The sequence below is a fragment of the Protopterus annectens genome, chromosome 14.part0 (assembly GCF_019279795.1).
Source record: "Protopterus annectens isolate FY-2018-M chromosome 14.part0, PAN1.0, whole genome shotgun sequence".
Classification (NCBI taxonomy): Eukaryota; Metazoa; Chordata; order Ceratodontiformes; family Protopteridae; genus Protopterus; species Protopterus annectens.
The window spans coordinates 1,130,660,567-1,130,680,039 of record NC_056748.1 but is presented as its reverse complement, the minus strand read 5'-3'; the positions used below and the strand labels follow the sequence as shown (position 1 = coordinate 1,130,680,039).

Below are 19,473 nucleotides of genomic sequence, written 5' to 3'. Positions count from 1 at the left end.
GTGCTTAGTGGATTTCCACCTATATGGTAGCTTGGGGTTACCTTGTTTTTCCCGAAGGGTATGACTATACATTTTTGGCGTTTAACTTCAGGCCATGGCTCTGGCACCAGCTATCTGTTTCCGTGAGTCCCTTCTGAAGGATATCCGTGTCCGATGCACTTTCCACTATGGCCCAGTTTGCAGTCATCTGCAAACTTTGTCAGCCAAAGTCCTCCCATGTTGGCCTGTACTTCTGAGAAGTAGATGCCAAACAATAGGGGCCAAGGACCGAGCCCTGTGGGACACCACTTGTGACCGGCTTGGAGTCTGACACAGCCAGCAACTCTAACCCTGTGGGTTCTGTCCTTAAGCCAGTTTGCAACCCATCTTGTGACATATGGGTTTACATTTAAGCTGGTAAGTTTTTCTACAATACCGAGTGGGGTATTGTGTCGAAAGCCTTTGCAAGGTCAAGGTAGGCTGTATGGACTGCCTTTCCTCATCAATGGCCTTGGTGACTATTTCAAGAAGTCGACCAAGTTCAAAAGGCATGATCTTCCCTTGACAAAGCCAAACTGGGTCAGGTCCAATGTCTGCAAGTCCCCTATATCTTTGTTTATGAGCTCCATTATGATCCTCTCCATAGCTTTGCAGACTAGACTTGTTGCTTATGGGCGGTAATTACCAGGGTCCGTGAGGCGCCACCTTTGTGGAGTGGGACCACAGTTGCCGTGCGCCACTCCTTGGGCACGTATCCTGTGGTAAGGCTGAGATTAAACAGCTGCCTTATGTGCGGGTTTAATTCCTCATTTAGCTCGTAGCACACAGCCGGGGACACCATCCGGTCCCATTGATGCTGTGTTTTTAGCTTTAGAGAGAGCAGCTTTCACCTGCGCATTTGAGATGTCCGGGAGGCTACACTCGGCTGGGATAGTTATCTCTCCTTTAGGGGGGGGAGAGGGGGGTGAAGTTTGCACTGAACCTGTCTGCCAGTATGTTGGCAATGTCTGTGGGTTCAGTGATTTTTGTATCATTTTGGACTAATTCTGAGCATATCTGTGAGTTTCCACCCAGGTTCCTAACATAGCTGAAAAAAGGCCTTATGATTGTCCTTTGAATCCATGGCAATTTTTCTCTCAAAATTGGCCTTAGTTGATTTTATGAGTGCTCGTATTTTTTACTAATAATGATCAGGGGTGACTTCCCTTTTATGGATTTTGTTCTATCATGTAATAGCTTTCTCCTCTTATTGTAAAGTTTGTTAATGGCTGGGGTCCACCAGACTGGACGTTTGCCCTTTGTGGAAAGAGTCTTGGTTTTATTTGGGATTGCCTGATCCATGCAGTCCTGGAGGTGTTCATAGAAGGCATTTGTAAGGGCTTCCAGAGCTTGGGTTGTGGTTTCCTCTGACTCAGGGGCCTTGAAGGATACCACACCAGTCTTGAGTAGTGTGAAGTTTGCTTTAGAGAAGTTCTTCACTATGGTCTTTTTGTTTGGGGTGGGGCGGGATGTGGATTTCCAGTGAGATTAGTTTATGATCAGATCTCACCAATGAGGGATATACTTCCGGTGTGGAGCATTTTGTCCCCATGTTTGTGACAATGAGATCTAGTATATTTTGTCCTCTCGTGGGAACAGTAACTAGCTGTTCCATGGCATTTGAATTTATGAACTCCAGGAACCGTTGGGCTAGAATGTTAGGGCTTGAGTAATGTTCCCAGTCTATATTCGGTAGTTGAAGTCACCCAATATGATGGTGTTTGGAGATACATTTATACCCTCCAGTGTCTTCAGGAAGGCTGTGTGGGGTTCCTGAGTTTGAGAGGGTGGCCTGTAGCATGCTACAATTTGTAGAGCAGTTTTGCCTATGGTTAGTTGCACCTGGATGGTTTCAAGCTTCATGTGTTGCCACCAACCTGGAGGTGTGAGTATCCTTTATGAATATGGATACACCCCCTCCTTTTGTGGAGTGGTCCGGGTTTTGGGGCCGGAACGCATGATATGAGGTAAAACCTAATAGTGCCGGGGTGCTCTCAGGAGCCTTGAACCAGGTTTCAGTTACAGCACAGACATCGATGTTCTCCATACTGAGAAGGGCCTCGAGTGCGTGCATTTTGAGATTTAGACTTCTGGCATTGAGCAGCATTACCCTCAATTTCTTCTGTTTCTATTTTTGATGATGCCTTTACTAAAGACGAAAAAACTTAGAAATTAAACTATACTGGTTTATTCAGCTGTGCTGTTTCCAGTCCATTCATTTCAATTGTGGTCTGCTGGAGGAGTCTGGTGTGTTTCTTTTGTCATGAGTTTCACTTTTCATTGGGCAACATACAAGTGGTTACTAGTGATTTAATAATTGTTTCAGTTACTTTACTCATAAAGTCCATCTTCTGTTCCTGAGTTTCTGCTTTGGGTTTGGCAGACAGCTTAATGACTATACATCACAGCTTAACAAACAATAATTAAAATCTGATTGGGCGAGAAAGAGAAAGCAAACGTAATAGCTTCTAACCACATCTCAAGACACTTCCTTAACATAGACCATTTACATATCTTATGAACTCAGCTGACAAAACTCTTGTAAGGCTTGCTTCCCAAATGCAGTGTCAGTACATGCACTGAAATTTCCTTTTCTTGATATTCTCAGCCACTCTGTCACAGTTTGTCTTTATGGCATAGTATCCTGTTTTGATTACATTCTCCAGCACTATGGCATCTGATGATCCTTTTTAAATGTAAATTAGCTCAAATGACATGCTGCTAGATTAGCTACTATCTAACAATCTCAGAGTATCATACTGCATACATTCATCCATAAATCTTCAGGGTCTACTAGTACAGACTCTCTCCAATTCCTGAATACTCTGGCAAGCCCTAATCCTATATTTTCTGGCAACATGACTCAACAGTCTGGTCTTACCTAAAAATGCTGCCAGTTTGATCACATTAGGTGTTTCTAAAGCAGACTAACAACTGCGTTATGCTCACTGACCATTCACCACTTCAGTCATTTGGTAACACAACCTCCAAGAGATGTAAATATTTAAGAAATATGAAGGCAAATGTCTTGCATCATTTCACTATTATAGATATCACATCAATCACAATGCACCATCAGGCTCATAACTTGTGCTGAGGCTGTAAAGAAAAAAAATTGCCACTACCTCCTAAGACAAAGGGTAAAAGATCTCATCTTCCAGCACACAAGGCAACACTCACTCCTTCTGCATTCACACATACTGCACATTCATACAGCCCACCCAAGAGTCCCCTGTTCATGCTTCTACACATACAAATCAAAAGCATTTAGCATTCAACATACTCGACTGGCTTTCATCAGAGATATAGATTGTAAAAGGAAATGTATTTTACTTGGGTAAGTTTTCTTTCTCAGCAATTCTTTTAAAGGATTATTTCATTCTTTTACAGCCCTATGACACGAGAAAGTTTTTTTTATATGTTCAGAGGTTTATAGTTGTTCGCTAATGCTATTCAAAATACACACAACAAAAGGCTTACATTAGATCTGAAAGACCAAATTGTGGGCCATCAACCTGAGATTCATTTATTGACTGAATCTTAATTATTATTTATTTATGTGTTTTGTTTCTACACACACGCCCATATTCTTGATACGTTGCAAGATTCTTCATATTCTCATATTATTTACTTACACGTGTGATTTCTAAAACAGTGAGTATCCTATGATTTAATGAAAGTAGAATGTTTACAATATGATTTTGACTTATTATTACTACTATATTTTTAAATTGCTATGATACCATTTTTTGAACACAAGATGGTCTAACTATAGCATACATCTTTTATTGGGGGCTTAGAGTAATGGAGCCAGTATTGAGTCAGTCTCATGTCAGGTATTTTGATAGGTTATAGGGGTTAACATACTCGCAGCCTCCTGCTGGTTATTGGATTATTTTCACAGGCGCATTAACACTTTTATTGCCTTGTTAATTTTCTGTCACTGTTATTTAATATATGTCTGTTGGTTTGAGGCATGGACTATAGATTTGGTACTTAATGTTATATTGTTGCTGATATTCAATGGCTCCATTTTATCCTATATGGATAGGGCTTGTTTGTGAATGATCATATATAGTTGCTTAATTGTACCTGAGGGTCCATAATTAGGTTCTGCTGCCAATAAATGGTTATTTTTTTAACATTCGTACTACTATTGCTTTTTTGGTATCAACACTGTAGAGCGTGCAATGCCTCTGTAGTGCTGCTTAATATAATTACCTTAGCATTATCAGTTTAAAGGAGTGGGTGTTTCATTCATATTCACTTGTCAGTATTCAGCAAATGACCTGCCTACTACATTATTTTATAGAAATATGATTTTGTTTAATTTTAGGTATTGGAGAGCCCTTTCTGGGGAAACCCATTTTATTGTTTGATAGTGTTTCATGCAAAATAAACTTGGTCATAATTTTTTCTTTTGGACTGAGTTGGTGTTCTCTTTTGTTTATATATATTTGTACAAACCTAAAAAAATAAACAAAACAATGAAGAAATAATTAGCTAAATTAATAAAAGTCCTAGCTACTACAACCTTACAGAACTGTAAAACCCCCAGATAAAAATAAAACACTCATGATAAAATTGAGTACTGCCTTTTGAAGAAGTTCATGAAGAAATTCTTCACAAAAATAAATAAAATAATAAAAGTAACACTAAAGATTCAATAACATTCCAAGACAAAATAAAGAAAAGAAGCACAAATAACACAGACTTTTGGATACTGAGCTTTCCTAGTACCTACCTATGAACCTATAATCCAGACTACTGAAGGCAGCTCTTGTACTTGCTAGCAGTCACAGAACGCATCATCAACAACAACTCTACTTCTGAAACCTTAAATCCACTGAGCCCACTCAAAACATCATTAATTACAAAAAACTAAACAAAAAAATACAAAAACAGACTAGCATGTTGACACATGTAACCTCAGCAATTTACCTAACCAAAGAGGAAAAAAAGCAAGCTAATAAGAAAAAAGTTGCACAATATTACTAGATTTCTTTCTTTACAAAATTTTTGTACTTCACTTTGTCGTCCAGTGCAAAAAAGACAAGACAGCAATTAATTTAAATCAGCAGAAAACAGTATTATGCACAACAAGTAAACAAATATGGATGCGTGAAATATATGTGCTTCTGGAGTACATGAAATGAAACATCTGATAACCATGGCTTACTGAACTAATTTTGTGTTGACAATTGAAGTAAAACTATTCCCAGAACCCAGAGTAACAGATATTTCATTCATTATTGCCCAGGCCCCATAGAGGGGTTTCTCAATTGTGGTCGCCTGCATATTTTGTTGATCAATCCCTGGAGTTGTGAAGGAGAGTGAGTGTACAGGTGTATGAATTCATATTTGTGTGATCTTTGGAAGGAAAAATGTTTTACTATGAGACAGTTTAGTGTAGGTTACAATATGCTTAGTCTCTATGCTGTTAGAGGGATTGTATTATTATTGTCCAAATATATTCGATATTGGCTTTACCTGCATTTGTGTTTTTTTAATGTAATGTTGGTAATACCTTTACTGAGTGAATGTCATTGTGTGTGTTAGTTTGTATTGTTGGAATTGTTAAGGCTGCAGTTAGTAACTGGAGTTGGGGTGGATATATAATGCTGTGTTACGTAGTTCAAGGATAGCGTTATTATATAGGAGGTTGGGTAGTCTAAGATCACAGTGCAGTGGCGATTGTGTGTCTGACCTTGCTCCTCTGTTCTGCAATGTCAGAGTTGGTATAAATAAACTAGAGGGAGTGTGAAGAGGACACATTCACACACATGAGGTTAAGGAGAGGGTCTTACCCTGCTTCAAAAGTGTTGTAAAGGATTTTTTTTTTTTTAGTGTTTGATTGTAGGTACATTTTTTGTATTGGGTTCCTGTATTTGTGATTCATAGTTTATGTTCCATGAAAGTTGTTCACATTATTTGTGATTTACAAGCCTAGATGCACAATGAAGAAGTATCACATGTAGATGATGCACTGTTAGTTGACACACTGAATGGTTAAAAAAATGGATGACTATAAGAAGTCTAAACCAAATAAGGCTTCTGGTGGGGAAGTTTATACAACTGCAGTAGAAGCTTCAATAATCTGAACTTAGAGGAATAAAAGTCTCCTACAACTTGAAAGCTTAGTAAATGTTTTGCACGTTCAACTCCTCCTGGTCCTTTCATGAACTAAGAAACTGCACTTAGTTGGAAAAAGGAAAATGCTCGTTGCAGAGTGCAAGTGATATAACAGTCGTTTCCTCTGAGTTTGCTTTTGCTTCCTAATAAAACCTGCAGGAAATTCATTTATCCATTTTAGTGTATACTATCTAATAGTTAATGCCTGGTGAATTAAGTACTGAAGGACAAATTAAAGACTTACCCCCGCACCTTACAAGGAGTCTGTATTACATCCTTGAAACCCCCTTTCAACAAACTACTGTTCGCAGAATGATAACCAGCAAAATCTAACTCCTTGAGCAGCCATTCCAGTGAATTTTTTCCTAGGGGAAGAATACACTTGGCCAGCCTAAAACCAGACAAAATTTAAAACCCTTCAAAGTGGGGGACAACTCTGAAATTGCACTACAGTGGGGACTAGGGCAAATTCCCAATGATGGCCTAGGAAAAAAATTCATTGAAATGGCCATTCGTGGGAGTTAGATTTTGCTGGTTATCGTTCAGTGAACAGATGTTTGCTGAAAGGGTTTTTTATGGATGTAATATAGACCCCCTTGCAAGCATGAAGCCAAATTAGTTTGTGTGCATTTGGCTTTTTATGCAAAGTGTAATGACAGTTGCCAACACATTGGGCAGGATACTGAGGTACCATTGGAATTACAATTGATCAAGTATATACTTGAGAAGCATAAACAAATGACTGTGTCCAGGAATACCTTGACAAAGGCTCACTTGAAAAGTATTAGTGATTCATTGGCATAATAATTGTTTTATTTCCCTGCATACCTTTGAGTTGAAAGTTCAAATGATTGTTTTCATCCAATGAAAACAGGTGAAATGTTCCACACAGTGAAGCCGTTGTTGGTGTGTGTGTGTGTGTGTGTGTGTGTGTGTGTGTGTGTGTGTGTGTGTGTGTGTGTGTGTGTGTGTGTGTGTGTGTGTGTGTGTGTGTGGGGGGGGTTGTCTATGTCCTGTGTTATGGGTTATCCTGTGTTCAGCTCACATCCATACCTTATCTTGACCACTGACCACAGGCCCAGTGAAGGCCGACTGAATGTTGACTATAATGTGTCACGTGATGCAGCTTTGGATGTGATATTTAGGTTCATAGGTAGGTACTAGGCTATCTGCCCGAAGGTATTTATAAGCCTAGCCAGAATGTGTTTGCTTTCGCCGCCCCCTTAGATTAGTTCCCTGTGCCTCTGTCCAGCAGAGCCACTGAAGTGATCCCTGGGGTAAACTTTCTGTTCCCCATCCACTCATCAAGGTTTCTCTTGAAGAGTGTTAGTGAGGAGCTCTTCCTAATGTAGATTGGAATCTTGTTCCAAAGCATGGGAAGTCTCTGGGACAGGAATCTATCCCTCCAGCATGTCCTATTTATTGTTGTGGTGAGGTTTAGATCCCTAGAGCATGTGGCTCGAGGGGATATGGTTTTCTTTTGGTGGAGCATGTCCATCAATTCTGGGTTGGACATGGCCTTGTATGTCGGGCAAAGATCACCTCTGAGTAGGCGGTATGCAACCAAGTACAGCTGGAGTTTCTTCAGTGATCCTCTTCGTGAGGTACTTCTGTGGTCTTTCCAGCTGTTGCAGGTGTCTTGTAAGGTACATCCCAAATGGGGTGTTGTACTCTATGATGGGTGTGATGAGTAGAGGGGCACAATGACCTCTTTTGATCTGAATGTGAACCCTTTTGTAATTAGCTGGGCCAAATAGAAGGATTTTGTAGCCACTTTGGTAATGTGATTATCAAAGGAGAGATTACTATCTACTTGGATCCCCAGATCCCTTATTACGTCTTCTGTATTTAGGGAACTACCACCTGTGTGGTAGTTTGTGGGTACTTTGTTTTTTCCAAAGGGGACAGCTATGCACTTTTTGGCATTTAGCTTGAGGCCATGATTTTGACACCAGGTATCCATCTCATTGAGACCCTTTTGGAGGATGTCTGTGTCAGCCAGAAAGTCAGTTATAGCCCTTAGTTTGCAGTCATCTGCGAACTTGATCAGCCATAGTCCTCCTGTGCTTGCCTGTACCTCTGAGAAGTATGTGCCAAACAGGAGGGGTCCTAGGACTGAGCCCTGGAGAACGCCACTTGTAACCGGTTTAGAGTCAGACCTAGCTCCCGTAACTCTCACCATGTGGATTCTGTCCATGAGCCAGTTGGCAAGCCATCTTGTGACATAGGGGTTTATGTTCAGGCTGGTGAGCTTGTCTATAATACCAGAATGGGGGATGGTGTCAAAGGCCTTTGCGACATATAGGTAGGCTGTGTGTACCACTTTTCACTCATCTATAGCCTTGGTAACTGTGTCAAAGAAGTCCACCAGGTTTAGGAGGCATGATCTGCCCTTAGCAAAGCTGAACTGGGTAGGGTCCAGTGTTTGGAGGTTCCCAATGTCTCTGTTAATGAGTTATGTGTCTAGTCACTAGTGACTTTAATAGCACTGTTTTCTCACTGTGCTGATATTCTGTGTCACTGTTAAGAGCTACCTCATACCCATACGCATGCCATGGATTATACTCACCAGCTCTACATTGGTCTATGTAGTAGCCGTCTCTGCCTGGATTGTTGACCCCTCACATCTGTTAGCTGATGTTTAGTACTGCATGCATATCGTGGGCAGTATAGGAGTCGCAGGGCTTCAGGCTTCACTATTTCTCTTCTCTTCCATGACCATTGAATAACACTAGAAATCCCCATCTCCATTATGTGCTTTAGAGTTGATGGACTTCCCCCTGTGTTTGTCCTGTCCATCACAATGTCTTGAGCATAAGACATCTTTGCACCTGTTCTGGCTCCCCCACCGTCTTCACATCTGATGCCATGACCTGCAGATCCAGTCCTTGAACTGGTGGTCTGTACCACCTTTGGCAGTAGGCGTGTCTCATGCATGCAGAGGGCCTGCAGGATTAAATAATTTCCCATGACTGTGATCATCTAAAGGCATTGCTTCCCCTGGGTGGCTATATCAAAATCTGTACACTTGCAGGCAAAATGTCATTCACTGGGAGTATGTGCTAGATTACCCCATGCATGTATCAGTCATGACTCCCCCCATACCCCCAACTCCATCTGTCTAGATACCACCTGCAGCTACCAAATTGCTATGCCTCCTCCCCAGTATATGACTCTGAAATTATGCAATAGCCCACCCTGCATGACATGGTATCCCATGCTTTTTTATGGCCGTAACATCCCCACAGGGGTGCATAAATGTCTCATGTAATAACTAGGGTTGACAACTGTCCAGAATTAAGGGACACTGTCACTGACACTGAAGAATACTAGAATATGTTTGTTTGAGCACAGTAATATTGTATGAAAATCCCCTCGAGGGGTGGTTAATGCGCACTATTATTCTGCATGCATTTTGCTTTCACGTACATGTCCAGAATTTTTTACACTAAAAGCTGGCAACCCTAGTAGTAATCCTTCATGTGATATATGCTTTTACACCTACATGTCTTGACTTGTGTGTCCTGTGGGACCACTGACATTTGTGTGATACCTGAGGTGGAATACCTGTATATGCTGCTCACTCTTGCTTGTGTCCCAGTTGCACAAATAAAGGCACACTGACCCTTCCTCTCCATCACAGGCATTGCAATAAGTACATTACTAGTGCTGTTTTCCTTCTTGCTGTAATGCTTCACCTTCACACTTCAAAAACAATTGAAGTGGCATTGTACAAGATGGCATTTTATGTTATGATAACATAGGCCATTTAATGTAATGGCTATGCAAATCAGGCCAGAAAGTGCCAGTGTCACTTCTGTACACTGAGCTCATAACAACTAGCACTATGTACTGTTCAGCACAAACTGCTAGTGTGTGCAGTGCAGTGGTCAGCATTATACTGTCTATCCAGTACATGATTCAGAAACATGAGACGTATGTGACTGACAATACTGTTCCTTGAGGAGACCAGATGAGTAGCTTTAAACCCCTTCATCCACCATGAAAGGAAGGGCTCTTGCTTGGTGCACTAAGAAAAGCAGGATTTTACTGTTCTTTCTGCACAGGGACTTCAGTCAGTAACTGGCAGGGGCATTACGATTCCCCTGCTTAAAAAGGTCAATGGCTAGTTTGACCTCACTTGTGTGCAATGCGGACATCAGTTACCTAAAGGAGTGCCATGTGACTTGTTCTGCTAGGGGGATGCATAGTTTCAAAGGATGAGTCAGACAGGTACTGTAAGTATTTTATTTCCCCAATCTAATGTTGTACGTGTTATTTCCCCTTTGTTTAACATCACTTTTTTTAGCTGCCAGAGAGAATTGCTTGAGCATATTTGGCTGTCCTAGAAGGCAGAAATAGCTGTCTGGACAGCAGGATGAATATATGTTTTTATAGTGTTCGTTTATACATCTGCAATAATGTTTGTTATATTAGTGTATCTTATTTCTTCCCATTATATCTCCTATATATGCTTATTTCAGTCTCTGCTAACTGCTGAACCAGAAACTTGGTCACTATTTCCACATTTTGTCTCTTAGAAGGGGGAAAATCACTCCTCTGCTGAAGGTGACCTCAGGTGCACCTGATGTCCTCAATTATAGACTGGAGGTTAATGGACCCTCTGCTGACAACAGACAGTGGTTCCCTGTTATAAACTGGCAGCCTACTTCTCAACTATCCAGACTTTTGCAGAATATCCCAGATTTTGCCTCATGTTTTTGTCCTGTCCCTTATCATCTCTTAGATTTTTTATTAAATTACCCAAGATTAGTCAGTAATGTCAAACAATAGAGTTTAATACAACTTGTTTGGATAATGGGTGCTGGTGCAAAGCCTTTGTTTTATTAACTTTGTAAGTTACAGCAATATTTAAAAATGATCCATGAGTTTTGAGGATTTGTCCCACCATTATTTTTCATTTTGTGCAAACTTTTTGAGCAGAGATTTTGAGAGGTATATCTAGTAGCTTGTGCAGGGGCTGGTGGGTGCTGATTTGTGCAAGTAGCTGGATTCCTGTATCAGCAACAAACAGCACCTTCTAGAGTAATATGGGCCATTGTTTGACTAATAGGATCTGGCTATCAGGCTACCAAGGGAAAGCCAGCTCATGATACTGGCCACCAAGGTGTATCATGCCAGGGTTTATTCCCCTTTGGGGCTGACAAGTAGTCAACCATCTAGCCAAGCTTACTGTCACCTTCAGTATTACCCCTCCTGTCTGTGTCTTCTCCACCAATTTGTTTTGTTGTCCAGCCCTAGCTTATCAATTGTTTATTATCTGCCTACATGTGTCAATCTACTGTTCAGCCCGCCTTTCTGTGTATGAGATATGTGTTTGTCTGTTTACTGCTCTTCTACCTCTATCCTACCCAAAGCCATCCCTTGATACATTCTGTATAAAAATGATACCCCTCCTTCACCCAACATACAGTCCATATTGGTTGGCTGTACAGTGTCCCTCTGCATACTATATTCCCCTTTTCATCTTTTTTCTGTGGATTTAAATAATGAATAGGGCGATGGTACAGGTGGCTACTATGCTACCCTACCTGTTGCTTTGTGCCACCCGTTGTCACTGTGCACCACATTACTGTATGAAGCCACTCAGTACAGGTGCTAGTTTGGAGGTATGTGTTTGTTGTGACATCTTGCACAGCACCAATCATACCTCTCAACCTCTTAGAGCAAGAAATCTGGACAAATCCATAAATAAAAGTGGGACAAAGGATCAAAAGTAGGGACAGTTTTTAAATATTGATCTTACAAACTTAGAAAGTTGAAAGAATAACAGATTTTGAATTAGCATGAATTTTCTGAAGGGTATGAAGTCTGAAACTCAGACTTCTGTCATTATTTTCTGACTTCAGTTTTTTTAAGATTTGCCACTAATTCGCCAGAAAACCACAATTTTAGGAAAAACAGACCAAAAATATGAGGAAAAATCTGGACATTCTGCAAAAATCTGTACAGTTGAGAGGTACGTCACCAATGCAAGCTGTAGTATTGCTGTTAACGGTACGGTAATACAGACATACCATACACATTAGCAGTGCTTATTTGCTTTGTTATGTGGCTTCAAGCTTGGCATGCTAATGCTATTCCTTGCCTGTTACATCCATAGTTAGCTTTTAAATATTAATTCAGTGCACCCCCCCTCAGAAGTAACATTCTGCAGAATAACTGCACTACCTTATGAATGCCACCCTAAATTTACAACCTCCAGTGTTAAAATAAATGATAGACTCTGGTTTATATTTTGAGGAATACACCAGTGATAGACAAGTGCAATTTACATGCTCAATATTCAGAATGAAACCATGTCTTTTGAAGCTCGTGTTGCCAGACTGGTTATGCTGTTTCATTTTTTCTACTCAGGGTAGGGCAAAGGGGAGAGCTGCCCCAGGTACCAAGCTATTAATAACTGTTATTAGCAGTTTCCATTGGGATATGGCCATAGTAGCAGCAATTCTATAAGAAGCCATGGATAATTTTATGGCTTCTTTTCATCTTCAAGGGAAGAACTTTTTTTCTGAACAAACATTTTTATTAAACTACCACATTTGACACAGGCAATCTTACATTAATGCAAATGAAAAACAAACAAAATTACACCATAAATCTATCCAGTCATTATCAGTTAAGCATTATATGGCTCATTCAAATCCTGCCTCTTAAACCTGTTCCTTCTCTGCGTATATTGTTCCCACAATTCCCATTTTTTCCTATGTAGTTTGCTCCTTCCTTTTTCTAAAGATCCTAGTTCCAGTTGTTTTATTGCTGTTACTATATTCACTACGTCCAGTAATGTTGGTCTAGACTTTGATTTCTATTATCTAGTAACCGGTTTCATGGCGGCCGCCATAATTAGACTCAGCAACAAAGAACTTTTTTGATCTTGAAGATTAAGGAAGACCATTTTTGTCGTCCTCAGCTTTTGTCTGAAGGGGGCACCTGTCTTGGGACTGCACAATGCACATACCTCTCAATATCTTAGAACAAAAAATATGGACAGAGCCATAAATATTGGGGGAACAAAGGCCCAAAAATACACGTTTTAAATATTGCTCTTATATACTTAGAAATTTGATAGGATAACATGTTTTGCATTAGCATACATTTTCTGAGGGGTATGAAGTCTGAAACTCACATGTTTGTCATTATTTCCTGGCTTCAGCCCTCAATGATTTACTACCAATTTGCCAGAGAACCACAATTTTATGAAAAACGGACCAAAAAATATGAGGCAAAAATCTGGATATTCTGCCAAAATCTGTACAGTTGATAGGTATGCCAGTACAACAGATGACTTAACTATTGCTCTGTCTGCATTTAGACTGAAGAATGGTTGTGTTTACAGTGTTTCCCCCTTACTGGGTGATTTTTTCCCCCTTTACCCCAATATTATGTGACCATGGATATGGTATACAAGTAATATTTGGGGATGAAGTCCATTACATGGAGATGCAGGGGTCTTTAGCCTGCAAAAAGAAATGGTCTATGTGATTTTTACAGTAGTTTTGCTATATGTACTTTCTAGAAGTTTGCACTTAGTGGTTTGTATGTGGAAGTCTTATTTCAACAACTCGTAGTGGATCCTTTAAGGCCCTGTATTATTTTGGTTGTACGTACCTAAAAATGACAAACTGTCAGTGATGCTCCCCTCATTACAATTTCACTAGTTAATCCATTCTATTACCAAAGCAGAAGATAATGGAGATTGCACACCTGCAGACAAGGACGAAATCAGCAGCCGAAGCTTCACCAAAATAATAGGTAGCTACTAAGCACACAGTCCACAAAACCATTGAAGTGTGAAGCCCTTTTCCCCATATACCCCACATCACTGTCTGGCTAAGTGACTATTTCAGAGTCACAGAATGGGCAAAAAGAGGCTGATGGGATCAATCTCTGGACTTTAGAAAGAAGCTTGTTAACAGCTCAGAGACACAGTCCTCTGTATTAACTAACAGGACATAATTTTCTGCTTGGCATACTGATGCACCATATACAGCCACCTTATCTTTTCTGTGATCCAGTCGGGGAGAGGAGTGGTTATTGACATAGGTTATTCCCAAAACCTTTTTTAGGGTCATTCATGAAAGTTCTATATTTGCCTTGCAATGAAACTACATATGTTAATGATGAGATACCCTGCAGAAAAAGTGCATTTTTCTTTTGTACACCACCTTAGAAAAAATGCAGTATGTTTTCTGCCTGGTTGCACTTTTACAATTGTATGCATGAATGTCATTCTAATCCTTTCCCGACACCCCCTGGGAACAGGGTGTTGCTAAAAACATGTTCAACAGAATAAATACTATAAATGAAACAAGACAAGCAGCTAAAGTGCTCTTCTACTTTTGTGTTTTTTTTTTTTTTTTAAGTACCCTGTAGACAGATTGCTTCTGTTTATGTGGAACTGGCTATGAGAGAGGTCTATATGCAAGGAGTCATGTGAGCGTGGGTTAATTACCAGATTTTGTCATAATATGTTTAATCAAGTGTAACCTGTTTATTTTTCATGCCGATTTTTTGTAAACATGGTTTCTTCGGCCTTGAGAATTGTGGTAAGATATTGTGCTGCTTAGTTTTGATTCAAATTGATCCTTAAAAATAGTTGAGAAAAGCAACAACAGCAGGTGAATGCTTTGTGATTCAATTATTTCTTCTTTACCAGTAAGTCTGATTTGCTTATAGTAATGATAAAAGTAAATGTAATATTGATACTGTACTTATTATATTTCATTTTAGGAACTACAGAAAATCTAAATCTTGTAATTTTTTTTTTTTTTGTAGAAATTGCTTCTATATTGTGACATAAATGAATCCACATTTGAACCAGGAAAATTACCAAGCAGAAAGGTTGATGCTCTGGACCATTTCTTGAAGAGCTTTATAATTCTTAAGCTGAACAAAGTCTTGGTAGACTACGAAAGCTGTGATGGGCATCAAGATGTAACTGGTTCAGACAGAAAAGACTGGAAGGCTGTCCGTGTGGACATAGTCGTACCTCCATTTGATCGATACCCATTTGCCCTGTTGGGCTGGACTGGATCAAGGGTAAGTTACGGGGGCAGGTCATATATATTGCTTAATATGTTGAACTGGTATGAGCATCAAAACAAAGATGGATTTGCGATTTCAATGAGGACTCCAAGTGTGACAACAGGAATGAAACAATATATAAGTAATGTATTGTTTATTGTTACCTATAAAGGCGTTATAATTCTAAATGGGAAGATACATGGCAATGCAGAGAAATAAATGTCAGCCGTACTGGTAGTGGTAAACAAGGAGCTTTGTCACAAAAGCTGCATGTGCCATGACACCTACAAAGTGAGTGCAGAGACTGATAGCTGCTCTACCGGAGATGACTTCAAAACCAGGCTGTGAACAGCAATTACCTGTAGTATAGTGTCCTCCTTTGCAATTTAGTAACAGTGCTGACAGACAGATGCAGATAAAACCAACTCTGAGATGGCAGTAAAATAAGTAAAGGTCATATACCCTTTACTGCTTTAATATTGATTCTGTTCATAGTATGTGTTTTGACTTTTCTTCTTTACATTTTTCATGTCTGTCTCATTGACATTAGACTAATTTGAGGGGACCCACATATCCTATATTCAGACATACATTTACGTGCATAGACACATGCACACTTTTTTTTTTGTCAGTCTCTTGACTCTTTCCAGAGACATTTACCAAATACTGCTGCATCTTTACTATGCCACCCTGCTTGCAGCGCTTTATGCACCATAGCCTCATACTAGTACCAGTGTGTTACTTCAGTCAGTGGCAACTTCCATTCATGTGACACCAACAACAGTCAACATGAACTTGAAGCTTTACTGTTTGGTCCTTCATCCTCTGCTGGCTCAGTGAGAGCAGTAGTGGGAATGCAGGCTTGCATTATTCATGCCAGTTTGCAGTACAATGCTAATGTGCTTTATGCAGCTAGTGAGTCTGTCATCAGTCAGAGCATAGTTCTCATAGCTTTAGGTCTCAGATTCTATTACAGAAGTAGAAAAGTTCACAGCTGGCTATCCTTTGCATATGTGGTTATAACTTAACCGCAGCAACTTCATCTATTGCATCATACATAATACTCCCCTATCAGTTAGCATACTAGTTGTAACTTCACTATGTAGGTAAGAAACAGTGCTGTAATAGTGGGGTACCATACCTTTCTTGACCTATAAACTGAGTGAGCTGTGCAAAATAAAAAAAATAAAAAAGAAAGAAAAAACAAAACTTAAATTACTAATTTTTTTTGAGTTGATTGACGACTACTACTGCTAGATGGTCTGTACTTATTCCAAATGTGCAGCTGTAATGACCTCAGAGGTGATTAAGTGTGGGGGTGGTACAGGGATTGTACTTCACTGTATTAGGCTGGAAGCTTCATCCAAAAACTATTTTGCATATGTTGCTCAGACTTTTGAATGGGTTATTTCACTCAAATTTCTATTTAATGAAGCTGATTTAACTCAGTACCCAAGTCCCCTGTAGTAGTCATGACTCATGCTTGAATATTAATAATAATCAAAGGATTGCTATGTAACATTTATAGATAGAAGACACAGTCAATGAAGGACGCAGCAACTAAACAGTCCCTATCCCTCCCTGCAGTGTTTTCTTTAAACAACTCAGGGCACACCACACGTGGCATGTTGCTGCTGCTCCCTTCTATCTGTTTGTATAATAATAATGGACAGCGTAAATAGGCCATTAACCTAGTCTTTTTTTCATGGCCACGGCCACTAGTTTGCTTATGCAAAGTGCAGTTTGAGTTTAGTAAAACAACATTAAAAAGAAGCCACATTTAATAAGCCAGCTTAACAATACTTCTTTTGTTATAATTAAGTAGCAGTGAATGGCTCAAAATAAACCATGTACTGTGTATGTATGTGTGTGTATATATGTGTGTGTGTGTGTGTGTGTGTATATATATATATATATATATATATATATATATATATATATATATATATATATATAAATAAACAAACAAGATCCATGAATAATTAACATAGTACTGTTAATGATAGACTTGCTTTTATTCTAAGATATCCATATAGTTTTAAAATAATGTGGGAAATGCAACATTGAAAAAGTTCATGTTTTCTCTTAAATTTGTAAACTGTTAACATCTGGATATTGTCTTGCAAGCTGGTCATAAAGCTCTGTTTCCGATTTTCAGTCGTAAGGTTGCATACTTACAATGGACAGCTGAGTCCTTTAATATCAGCTCTGCAAACACAGAAGTCATCAAGTACCACTGAATGCCCCATATGGAACATTGAGATATGTCAAAACAAGCACAATATTCAATAAAATCCATTTTGCATTTCCATAAAAGGTCACTAATCTGCCTTTTGGTGAACCTTAGACATGTGATTGCTAACACGGCTACATGCTTACATTTATCAAATGCTAATAAAGATACCTGGGAAGTTTAATTTCTTTAATGAAGCTGTTTGAGATGCTGCCAAGAGACATTTATGTTACAAAATCTGTACAGCTGTCTTCATTTCATCATGGCTGCTTAAGCTCCTTTTTTGATAAGTTATTGCTTTAAAAGTAAAAAAATGTCATTTATTATCAAGTCATTCAATATATTTCTTTCTGTAATGGGATGTTACCTCTACTCCTTAATTTTAAGGGTCTTGGCAGGATGTCGCTGTTCTTTTGACTTTGCTCGATAAAGTTCAAAATGTTAATAGAACAGTTTAAAAACAAAAGAGATGGACTAACTCCTAGTACTGTCATTAAATCTCTAAAAAAATTAATTGCTGTGAAGAAGTGCAATCTTGGGAATTGCGTGAAATATCTGACTCTGTCTTATTGCTTTATGCATTGCATTAGTGTGTCACTTTCTTTTTATAACTGTTAGATCAACACTTGAAACATGTACTTTAGGGTTCAGCATGTCCTCCTAAATTGTATGTAATAGAAAAAAATGACATACCCAAATAAGATCTAGTTTGTACTACAGAAGCTATAATTCTATTACAAAAAAAATCAAATGTAGTTTAAAGTCTCAGCAATTTAACTATGCTTAAAAATAAAATCTGCCAGCTATGTGATTTCTGTCAGGAAGGCGGATAACTTTAAACGAGCTGTCATATCCATATCTGAAACCTTTTAGCCAAAATTTATATTCAGTCATATGTAACACACACACACACACACACACACACACACACACACACACACACACACACACACACACACACACACACATACACACACACACGCACACACACACACCAAAAAAAGAATGTGTTTTTAAAACTTGAACACCTCCACCTCAAAGTTGTTTCAAGGTGATTTCTCAGAGATCAGTTCTCCAGAGGACAGAATCAACACCTTTGATAAATGCAGACAAAGAATTGTACGATAGTTGTGCAGGGAAAACAATATTTTTAATATATATAGCTATATTTAGACATGAAGCTAAATCAGGAATATACAAATATGTGATCTAAAAATTCTGTGCATGTACTTTTGCCATTCTGTAACAACAATTTCTGTAAAATATATGGAGTGATAATTATAAGAATTCTGCAGATACAGTTGTAACAGCATGTGTGATTTAAATAATTCAAAAGCTTATACTGAGGATCGAAAATCATAGAGAAAAAGGGAAACACAGTTCTAACAAACAATTTGAATTGTATTAATGTTACTTTATTTATTCTCTAGTGTTCAGTTTATTTGTTCAGGATCAGGGGAATGATAGAGCCTCCCCTGTGTAGAATGGCATCCTGGATGGGACACACATCCATTGCAGAGACAGACACACATTTGAACAATGTAGATCATTTTTTTAATCTAGTAGTCTACACGACTTTAAAATAAGACAGGATTAAGTCACCTCAACAAAAAGTCATATTAACTCAGGTGGGATATGCAGACATTGCAGGAAACATACCGCATTGACAAATGAAACCAGAAAACCAAGTAATGTGAAACAGTAAGAATCTCTACACCATTGGGGCACTTCACCTGTATTAGGGAGTATGATACTTAAATCCAGCATATCAGTGTATGAAGTAGAGTAGATTATTGCAGTCTGTCAGTGACCATCATAAACGGTGCTGCAATACATTTTGCAGATGACATAAAAGGACTAATTTCTGTCATGTTTTCCATGTTTTATTAGCACGTTTATCTTTTTAACCAGTGCTTCTCTGAAAAAGAACTTAATGCCAAGATTGGAGAAGCTCACTCAAGTGATACCAAACTTGCCATCATTCAAGTGATGCAGGGGTTGGTGGCCAGCTCTACTGTTTATTAAATGAAGACTACCACAAC

At 39.0% G+C, this 19,473-nt stretch overlaps 1 protein-coding gene across 1 annotated transcript in view; it reads left to right on the top strand.

The window, feature by feature from the left end:
* Positions 1-19,473, top strand: part of DNTT (DNA nucleotidylexotransferase) — an 877,936-nt gene that overhangs the window by 691,885 nt on the left and 166,578 nt on the right. Inside the window, exon 9 of the mRNA XM_044056916.1 lies at positions 14,950-15,213. Within this exon, the coding sequence (XP_043912851.1) occupies positions 14,950-15,213 (264 nt within the window). The remainder of the gene's footprint in view (positions 1-14,949; positions 15,214-19,473) is intronic.